General features: G+C 42.8%; 1 protein-coding gene across 1 annotated transcript; it reads right to left on the bottom strand.

Annotated features, from left to right (window-relative positions):
- Positions 1–2,507: 2,507 nt before the first annotated feature.
- LOC122406638 (uncharacterized) lies at positions 2,508–10,175 on the bottom strand. The gene is made up of 3 exons (XM_043412193.1): positions 10,019–10,175; positions 4,325–9,353; positions 2,508–4,232 (listed from the first exon to the last, which is right to left on the bottom strand). The coding sequence occupies exons 1-3, from the start codon at positions 10,111–10,113 to the stop codon at positions 2,724–2,726; spliced, it is 6,633 nt and encodes a 2,210-aa protein (XP_043268128.1). The 5' UTR covers positions 10,114–10,175; the 3' UTR covers positions 2,508–2,723.
- Between the last annotated feature and the right edge of the window lie 271 nt (positions 10,176–10,446).

Here is a 10,446-nt window from a genome sequence, read left to right as displayed (position 1 = left end):
ATATTCCTGTTTACGAGAAATTACCTATACCCGCTGTCGAGTTATTCGGTTCGCCATCGAGATCATCTGCGGCGGCTTGTGAAGGGGCGCCGCGAATCTCCTCGGTCGTAATTGCGCTACTTTTTTGTTAATCCCACTAATTTTTAATCAGTAAACAGACCAGAATGTATTTATCGAGTGCGGATAGGACCTGCCGAATGAAATGGCTACATAGCGCAACTCGAAAGGAACTTTTGGAAAGTACTGTACAATATTTTAACTTCCTTAACATCGCTCGAACGACGGATCATCGATGAGACGAGTTCTCGTCTTCCCGCCGAGGAGTAGAAGACGATCGCCTTGACTCAAGGGTATAAGCGCATTGGAAGAGACGATCGGGACAGAAGCTGTGCTGTTTACAACAGTTCTCTACTCGACTCGATATACTTCTTTTGGTCTGTCTCGTATTTCTTCGTTCGTTCGTTCGTTCGCTATTGCTGTCTCGCACTGGTCTCTCTCTCTCTCTCTCCATTTCTTTCTTTCCCGAGCCTCTTTCAATCTTCTTTCCTTTGCTCACTTCTCTTTGGTCCCGAGGGAGAAATAAACACTTTTTACGAGACCCTTTGCAGTTTTATCTCGACCTTTAATGTACGAGACGACCTCTCTCCGCTCTCCCGTTGATGCCCTTGAATTTAAAGTGACTTCGTCTCGATTTCATTTATTTTTGTACACAACAGAGCTAGCATCGATCACAAATAACAACACGCCGTCCCAGTCGTTCGGTTATGTAGCATGAGTAATCGCCTGGCTCGGACCTGTTTTCGTATGAAGTAAACAGTTTCAGCTCCAAACTATGTACCATCATGAGGATTCGCCCAAGGTTACACACATCAGCTTCGCCGAAGGCTCAACGCAGACGAGTTCTTTATGGAGCCCATAGGGTGAAGTAGTACGACTAACTGCAATGTTCGTTAGCTACTCTTCGACATGAATTATATAGAAATCTGGTCGGATGCACGCTCCACGGTCGCCGTATACACTCGTCGTTCGAAACTTTGTGGGATGAGAACTTCGGATGATAAACTAGTTGAGAGCTGCTTTCCCTTCAGAATCCGATACCAGAATCCGATACCCCATCGGCCAGGTATGAATCTCATTTGATCGTCAAAGATCCATGGGATGGAACGCTGATCAATGAACACGCAAGTATTTTAGTACCTTTGGATAGAAAACTTGATCATCGTGAGTTGTTATACCAGAGTTTTCGTTAGTGCGATGATTTATTTGACAATCTCTTCCCCGAAAGCTTTTGGATCTTGAAAAAATTGGATATTTCACAATTTCTTGTCTGCGAGTAAAAAAATAATGGTGGAATGGGATGCTGCAAAAATTTGAGCTTTTAAGAGTATGAATCGGTCGACCAACTTGGAATTTTCGAAACGGACATTCTTTGACACAGTTTGACAGATTAAAAAAGGCTCTGTCAGCCTACGCAGGAGGATGGCAGAAATCGGCTGACAGAGCCTTCTTTTAATCGGTCAAACTGTGCCCAAGAATTTCGATTTCGAAATTTGCAGCTACATCTTTGAAGGTTTACGAGGCGAGTAACCGGTGGAATTGTCAAGAAAAAAGTTGTCATTCGATTTTCTGTATTTTATTGTTTTCATATTCAACAATTCAATTCGGAATTCGAATGAGGTGGGATGAGACCAACTAGAAAAATGTCTGACATAAAGCTACTTTTTCTGCCTCAATCGGTGCTGTCATTCAAAGATAGCCGCATTGAAATGGTAAGTTTTGAGTTGAGAATTTTTTATCTAGAGTCGCCATATCAGCTGGGAATTGATGCGCCCAAACTTCGCATTGAGTTTCGTGCCTCCAATTGGCATCTAAAGGAGCTGATCTCAAATGTGTAAAAGTGTAAACCAGTCGGTTGCTAAGCTCGCCAGAGAAAAAAGTTGGATCACCGAGTAAAGGCAAGGGAACCTGGTTTAGACGCTTTAAGGTAAGCCTCTAAGACAACGTATGATGAAGGGAAAACAGCCTTTTCAAACAACTTCTGTCTGTGAGAGTGTTGAGCAAGAAGGTGAAGAAAAGTGAATCGCGAATCGTTGGAATCCACGCGTTCGTGTTCATTGACTTCATTCATCAACGATTTTAACTTCGAGTAATTTATCGTCACTGAAACCTTTTACTTTCTCTGCATATCTGAAAGCTGACGTTATGATGAACAAAACCAAAGAAATCCTTAATCTTCTAATTGATTTTGCAGCATCTAAATTTATGCTTCTCCAATGAAAATACTTGCCCCAATGCAGAACCCAACATCAGAAGACCGATTCCACATTATTTAGTTCGAGAACCAAAAAAGTCACCAAATTGAGCACACGTGAGAGGCCTCACGATGCTGACTTTCCTACTTTTGCATTCAAAGTTCCTTTGATAATAATTACAATGTTGTCCAACACTAAAATAAGGAATGAACACAATTATTGGTCGGTTCGTCACAATCAATTTATTGATGTCTTCAAAAAGAATGGAATCGACAGGTAAAATAAGAAGAACTGATCATTCGAGAAATGGATTGTACATAAAAAACAGACAGTAAATAAATAAATTAAAAAATGGTAATAAATAATCTTATTCTAATGTATATGAAAATAGGGTGTTTATAGAATTCCTGGCTCATGGAATTTATTTACAAAAAAGCGATTTTCACCCACGGCTACTCCTGCTGAGCTGATTCAGGCCAAATCATCATCAAGGGCGTTGGGATAAAAAAAAACTTCTTTCAACCAGTGCAATACAGTTGTCATAACGTCCATCCTTTCTTGAGCTTCGTCATCAATGTATTTTTGGTACCTGTAAGATTTCGTGCCCATTTGTTTTTTCTTGATAAACCGTATTCTTTTTAAAATTGGATTGTCCTTTTGGTAATCGTATTTCGGCATTTCGTTCGTCATCACGGTCAGATCATAATCGTCGTACTCGATTGATTTTTTCTGGTTCTGCTTGGAAATCTCGTGTTCGGGTTCATCAGACTTTTCGTGCTGCATCCTCGAATCGTCGTTACGTACGAGATTCAGAATTTTTGGGCTGTTGATCGAATGCTTAACTGCGGAGTTCTCGGTCTGACGTACATTCTTGATTTTTCGGATTTTTGCTCCGGCAATCTTCTGATAGTCCATCATCGGATTGAGGTCTTTTAATGGATTTGGATTCTCCGAATCGTCACCCAGGTTCCCCTGGACTTTGGCACTGTACAGTGGATCGTTGATTTTCAGGAGTTTCGACCGGAGGACTCCTTCATCGTCTTCCACGGGGCCATAACTTTTAGTAAAATTGAAATTGTTTGAACTATCGTTAGAAATTCTTATGAAGTCAGTAGCTTCGAAATTATTGTTCACTGTCGAAAGTCTCGTCTCGTCAATAATCGTATTTTCAGAAGGCATCGCCTCGTCAACAAATTTTTCCTCGACAATGATTTTTTCGGTTTGGATAACGCTCTTAATTTCCGAATGTTCCGGTTCGATGGTTGGCTGACAGTTCGTCGTGGTGCTAACGAGTTGCGGGGAATTGAAATCTACAGTGCCATCGACAGGGTATTCCACGACTTTGGCATGTTCAGCTTTAACTACATTGTGAGTTTTCTCGAGTACCGATTCGTCGATGTTTCCAGGATTCGTAATGACGTTGGGTTTTAGTGCAGAGGCTTGTAAATTGGAATTCATTAAATCGTGGACCCACGACCAACGACCCATAACTTTGGCTTTTTTAGCTTGAAAAATATTTTCGGTTTTCGGGAGTTCCGGCAACCCTCGATTGGTTCTCGAGGAATGAGAATTCTCCACGATCTTGGTGCTTCCGGTTCCAGGTACGGAGGTGACTTCCTGAAGCTCCAGTTCTTTGACGTCCTGATGTTCAATCACAGGCCCGAAATGTTGTGCATTATTATAAGTTATTGGCTCATCAATACGATGCGGATCCATTTCCGTGTTTTGGAGTTGGGAGATGCTATCGATTTCTGAGAGTTCTGGTTCTGCGATGTCCTCGTAGTTTGTTGGGTGGCTAAGATTTTGTCCAAAATTCGAGTGCGAGGAATCATTGACAGGACCTTCAGTACTTTGGTCATTTTCATTTTCATCTACATCAGGAATTGCCTTAAAATCATCGCGATACTCTAGCACGGATCCGAGTTCTCGCGAAGTTCCGGAATTCATTGAGCTGGAATTCCAACTCACTGTTGTTTCTGTCTGGAATAAATCGTTTATTTTCATAAATTCTTTTACAACGATAATTTCATAATTTCATAGTTTATTAAATTTTTAACGGGATTTTTGCTGACCTCGTTTCCAACGTTCGTGAAGATGGAGAGTTCAGGTTCCACAGTGATCCGATCATCCTCCGAGTGGCTGAAATTTTGTGCGGAATTGAAATGTGCCGAGTCATCGACAGGATTTTCAATGACTCTGTCAATTCGATCTTCCCACGGAGCCTGAATTTCCGAATGTTTTGCTCCGACGATGTCCGGATACCCCGCCGTGGACTCGAGTATTTGTGCAGTGTTCGGATTGGTTGAACGACCGGTAGAATCATCGCCAGACACGTTCGAGTCTGAATTCCCGAGGAGTGTCGAAATCGCTGTCGTACTTAAGACTTTTGCGTCCTCCTTGGATTTCGAAGTTTCCATGTTGCTGGTTTGCTCGGTCGAATTTTGCCGGAATTGTGAAGACGCCGCAACATCTTCCGGATTGAGTGTCAGATTGTATCTTTCAACGAATTCGGTGACAGGTGACGCATTGGTAGTCGGAAACGAGCGAGTGCGACGCTCTTTCGGACCATCAACGGGATCCAGAGTGCCAATTTCATCAGGGACGAAATGATGATTTTCTATCTCACTTGGTGTGGCAGTCTCGCTGCTGCTTGTGCCTTTTTTCGAGGGTCTTTTGTCTTCCACAATTTCTCCTTCGTTCGGTATGCAGCGTGGACACTTCTGTTTGACGATATTGCCACAAATATTCTCGGATATCGAGAGTCCCCAGGAGCCGTCAGACATTTTCTCAAGTTTCAACGGAATTTTAACCCCATCGCCGACGTAAAATAAGTCTGTGTGCATCAGATCGGACATTTTTTCACTGGGAAAGTCAGCCGCGTTCGGAGTTATCTTTCCGAAGTACGTTGGATCGTATTCCGGGGCTGCGACAGTCGATTGTTCGATCGCAGATGATTTTTTTTTACTTGAGATTTTATTTCGCGAGAAACCGACTCGTTCGGTGGACATTTTTCGGTTCCTTTTCTCTACGTTTTTCTGAAGTTTTCTCATTGTTTTAACGGAATCATCCTTCATCGTCGTTGTTGAATCGACCTTGTTTCTTGCGGTCACTAAATTTTCCTCGTAATCTGTCGTTGGGCTGTACTCAGTAGCAGTACCAAGATTCACAATGCCGAGACTATCTTCATCGATCTTCTCAGTATTTTTGGCGGGCTCGAAGCTGCTCGAGCAACCTGGTTTCTGCTCAAATTTCTCATTCGTCGATAGATTTCGGTTTGATGCCGGTGCTGTTTGAGATTCACTGAAAGCCTTTGAAACCTCGTTCACATTGTGAGTTGGAGGAAATTTTTGGACCACTGAGACAGCTGGGGACGAAGTGTCTTTAATTTGTGCGCTGGCAGTGCGAGGAGAAACCGTCGTTTTTTCTTTCAACTTGAACGTTACTTTAGGAGCTTGAATTTTTTTCCTGTACGCCAATATTCGATCTCTCGGCGAATAAAACTTAATCGGAATCTTTTCATCGTCTCGATCGCTAGCTCTCGATTCGTTCCTCGCTGACAGAGCCTCTCCAACAGTCGCCTCAGTCGGAGCACTGATTCCTCCTGCATCCATTCCTGGATTGGGATCATCCGGGTTGAGTTGTTCGCTCATGTTCCTTCCAGGGTCAGCTAGAAGTTCACGGTCCATTTGCCTAGTCGTGACTTCCAAATCATATTTCCCTTTTTTCGTGGAACTGGTGCTGGGCGATTCTTTTGTCTCGTTGGGATTTCTTTGACTGCTGAGAAAAGTGTTTTTGTCTATCCAACGTCCGTTTTTGAAAGCCCGTTCTCTGACTGCTATAAGCGGAAGCTTTTTAGTTCCCGGATTCGGTGTTTCGGTAGTGTGGATCAAAGATACTTGTTCGTCAACCGCTCGATTTTTGATTGAACTTTTACCAGGCTTTTGTAATTCGGAAATAGCACTTTTCAGGGTCTCCCAAATTTGCATCTTATTTACTTTTATTCCGGCATTCGTCAACGAGTGTTCAATCGTTCTGTAAAGAATGTTTTCCGTGGTCTCGGATTTGACTTCCTCAGCTGTGACTCCAGACGTTTTTATAAGATTTGTGACGTATTCTTTTAACTGTGCGTTCGAAAGCGTTGCCTGACCAATCGACCGCAATGGCTCTGCCACCTCCGGAACTGGCAGCAGATTAGGTTCGATCGAAGTTGCCAAGCTGTCCAACATATTTTTTACAAGAACAGCAATAATGTCATCCGCTACCCGGGCCGTTGACAGGCCGAACTTCATCAAGTCATCCATGTCGGAAATAAAAAGTCTTGCGTCCTGCAGTGCAAGATGCTGGACATCCGGTACGAGAAGAAGCCTCCGCGCGATTGCCATTTCATCAGTCACCCTTAGTTGATCCGACGTGGATACGCTTTTCGAGGAATTAGAGGACGCTACTTTTTTGAAATCACGCACTGCTTTGCCGAGCAATGTTTCCAAGATTTTCTCATCTTCCGACGTTAACTCACTGCCATATTGATGTTGCAATGCATCGCGGCTCTGGTTGGTCGCCTGAGTTTCGGCCTTCAAAGACTCCAAGTCGGAGAGTATCTTTGTCCCATACTCCAAAGTATCTTCATTTTCATCGACGGTCTCATCGGTCTGGCCAAGAATTGATTCCGAATCGGTAGTGTCTTCATCTTCCTCCGATGCGTTGTGACTTTCTTCAACATTATTTGAGCTACTTACGTCTGTCGCGGCTACATTCACGTGCTGAGGTACTTTGTTGTCAGGATTTTCGAGCGAAACGCCGTCTTCGTTATCTTCAGAGGTTCCAGGGGAGATCCTTTCTGCGGAGTTCGTCGTTAGGCTGGTCGTTTTTCCTTCGGAGTACTTGTCGCGATCGATCGGAAGTGTATTTTGATCGAGCGATCGATAACTTTCAGAATTCACTGCTGACTGCTGATCTTCTTCTGATTCCGAAAGGTTCTTCGGATCTTCTTCAGCGATCGCCGTACCGGATTCATCTTCGTCTTCTTTCGCATCAGTAATGGCTGAGGTTAATTCTTGTTTTGCCATTTTTTCCGAAGACTTTGTGACATCGTCGGAACGAACGTGAAAATCTACCATTTGATTTTGTTCTGCCACGTAATTGTAAGGTGTTGTGATTCTTTCCTCTGAGTTGATGCCTCCTTGCCCATGTGCCACTTCCTCAGAAAAATCTTTGGCTTTGTCGTGTCCTTGTGTAACGTCATCAATGAGGCGATTATTTGCGTGAGAATCGACTGATTCCATCTCAACATTTTCGTGACGATCCAATGACTGATCCTGAGCAGATTGGTACGTTTCTAATACTCGATTACTCATTTCAGGATACCCGGTAACAACGACTTCTGAAAGCGATGTTGTATGTCCATTTTCTTCCGATGCGTTGCCAACATTTCCGTAGTCCTCAGTCGCTTGATCGTCGGAGACTCGATCAATGTCTTGTCCACGGTGACTAGATGGCGTTGAGGCATCAAAATAGTGTTCACTCGAATTTGGTGTGGTTTGATGTTCTTCCGCATTAACAAAATCGTATTTGACGGTGGCTGAAAAATGAGAGTTTTGATCCTTGTTATCTCGTTCACTGGTAGGTTTCTGTTTGCCCAATTGGAACGATGAGATCGGAGGTTGAACGGGAGATTGGAACTCAGGCTTTGGTGCAGTAAGATCCAAGGTTATTCCATTAACTTCGATGGGCCCAAGAACCGAGTAGCTACTGCCGAATTTCTCAGGCTCGAAAAGTCTCGTCGGATAATCCCATTGATTGAATCCACCTTTGGATGGGTCTGCGATTGCTGGACTTGTTTTGCCAGGGTATCGTGAGTCGATTCTTGGGTTCTCATACAAAGCATCGTATCCTAAATTGTGTAAGGCGAAACTCCGGGAATCTCCGGATATCGGGATGCAATGTTCGAGGCCGTATAATTCGATGCATTCCTCCAATTCCTTCTTATTTTTCGGCGGTGAACCTCCGCTGTATCCTAGGGGTCCAAATTCTCCGTCACGAGGGGAAGAAGCTTGATCTAACTCGATGGCGCTCTCTACTAAAGTGTCCTGGTACACAGGTTTTTTGGTGTATTTTCGCTGTGGAATATATTCTTGTGCATTATAAGAGCTCAGGTCCGAAGCACGGACATTTTGATTGACTCCAAATGGCGAATATTTTTCTGGTCTCATCTCTCTGTTGTTCGTAAAATCTGGCGAGTTTCGCTCGGGAGACCATTTGCCATTCTGCAGGTAAAAAATGTTTGGTTCTTGATTTGCATTTAGTGGAATGCCAATTTTCATTGGTTCACTGATTATCGTTGGTTCTGGAAGACAAAATGAAATAGGATTTTCTGCTAATCTCTTCGAAACGGTTGATTGTTGTTTGGGAATCTGCGGAAATGAACTGTCTTGAGGTTGATGCGCATCCTCCGGATCATTGACCTCCATTGATTTTTCTTGCATCTTCTGCTCGTTATGCCCAGTCTTAAGGAGCATTTCTGCAACACTTTTTGCCTCGGAGGGGGCATGAGATGCGAGTCTCGTTGACTTATCGTTTCCTCCGGAATACTGACAAACGTTATTTTTTGGAGCTCGATCATTCGCTGTGTTTGGATCCTTATTGGTTAAAAGAAAATTATCTCCAAGGCGTGGTTGCAGCATCACTGTTCCTTGAGCTCCTTGTTCATTTTCGCGCTTCGTTGTTTTTGAAGCTCTCAATGTATTCGGGGGAATTCTCGTATTCGCTAACGGAGCTTTTCGCAAATTTTTTTTTTTTTTAACGTTTCCGATGCGACGCTCGGCGAAGGTGGATCCGACAGAGGAAGTGTTCTTGAGCGGTTTTACCGGGCCGCCTGCGAGCTTTTTTCCAAGTCTAGTTTTCCAGGAGCTTCGTGGATATTTACATCGAACTTTCCGGCTCAGCGATTCTAAATTCTTCAATTGTTCGATTTCTCTCCTTTCGAACTTCTCTATTTCTTCAACATTTCCAGCAGGACTTGACCGTACGGGAAGCGGCTCGCTGGCCTCTTCAATATTCCTTTCAAATCCGCTCAAGTTGGACGGTAAGTTGGTACTTGAGTAGCTGAAAACGAGAAGCAACTAAACAAATATTTCATATATTAAAGTTTCAAACAAATTTATCAATTCACGCTGCAAAATAAATTTGGTTACGCGATTATTTTCCAGTTTGCAATATTTCGTGAATGGTCGGATACCCTGTGTGTGTGAGAAAAATTCTCGTCAACGTATCTGGGTCACCACGTATATGATGACACACAAATAAAAATGTACGTTTTTGTTTACAATTTTTCCTCCTCATTCTCGTGAATACCTGAATGAAGAATTTCGTTTATTTACTAATTTCGAGCATTATTTAAAGTTTTTCACAGTTGAATTTCAGCCATCGGGTTGGGGAATTTGAAATTTATGAGAGGCCAGCAGATAGCAGTTTTTGAATCGAATCGTTGATGAGTTTGTGACATTCCAGAGACGCGAAATGTGTTATTTTGCAACGTTAGCACGCACCATCGAAGCCAGAAAAATTGATACACGCTCATGTCTCGCACACACATTATTGTGAACTACAATACGAGCTGATGTCAACGATTATTCAGAATGTAAGTCTTTCGACTGACTTGAACGTGTATCAAAATTAAACGCGACGTGTGTTTTGTAAATTGAAAGACTTTTCACGTAGTTTTTTATTTGATAGTAGTCGCTTCGAATAAATCGAAACTACAAACTTACCCGTTATCATTTCTTTCATTGCTGTATGCTGGAGACGTATTTCCTAGCGGTGACAGTATCACGATCAAGATGGACACGGACATTAACATTTCCATGGTTCCAGTGGTCAATCGATCATCTAACTCGTTACGTTTGAAAATTTCAAAATCACTTACTAACGTTTGAACGAGACACCATTTTCAAGGCAATTAACTTGGAAAATCTTGAAATTTACTACAAACACGATCCGTATGATATCACTTCTTCGAAGTCACTGATCGTATTCGACGAAAAAGTTTGACCGGGTTAAAAAAGTCGCGTCGTTGCAACATTGCGAAACAAGGGATTGCGAAATTCGCATGAGAAAATGTGTAGTGGACAGTGGGCCATTGATAGATCGATTTCAAATGTTACCATAAAGGGATTTCGATTTGGCGGTTTTCCAAACG

This window comes from Venturia canescens, chromosome 2, assembly GCF_019457755.1.
Source record: "Venturia canescens isolate UGA chromosome 2, ASM1945775v1, whole genome shotgun sequence".
Taxonomy (NCBI): Eukaryota; Metazoa; Arthropoda; class Insecta; order Hymenoptera; family Ichneumonidae; genus Venturia; species Venturia canescens.
Note: the sequence above shows the minus strand (reverse complement) of the source record. Positions and strands in the feature narration are given on the sequence as shown.

Excerpts from the sequence above, each read along its gene's own strand:
- LOC122406638 (XM_043412193.1), bottom strand. The coding sequence starts at position 10,113 with ATGGAAATGTTAATGTCCGTGTCCATCTTGATCGTGATACTGTCACCG. Across the intron at positions 9,354-10,018 it reads AATGAAAGAAATGATAACGG|CTACTCAAGTACCAACTTAC; the intron begins GTAAGTTTGTAG and ends TCTCGTTTTCAG. Across the intron at positions 4,233-4,324 it reads TCACGAACGTTGGAAACGAG|ACAGAAACAACAGTGAGTTG; the intron begins GTCAGCAAAAAT and ends GATTTATTCCAG.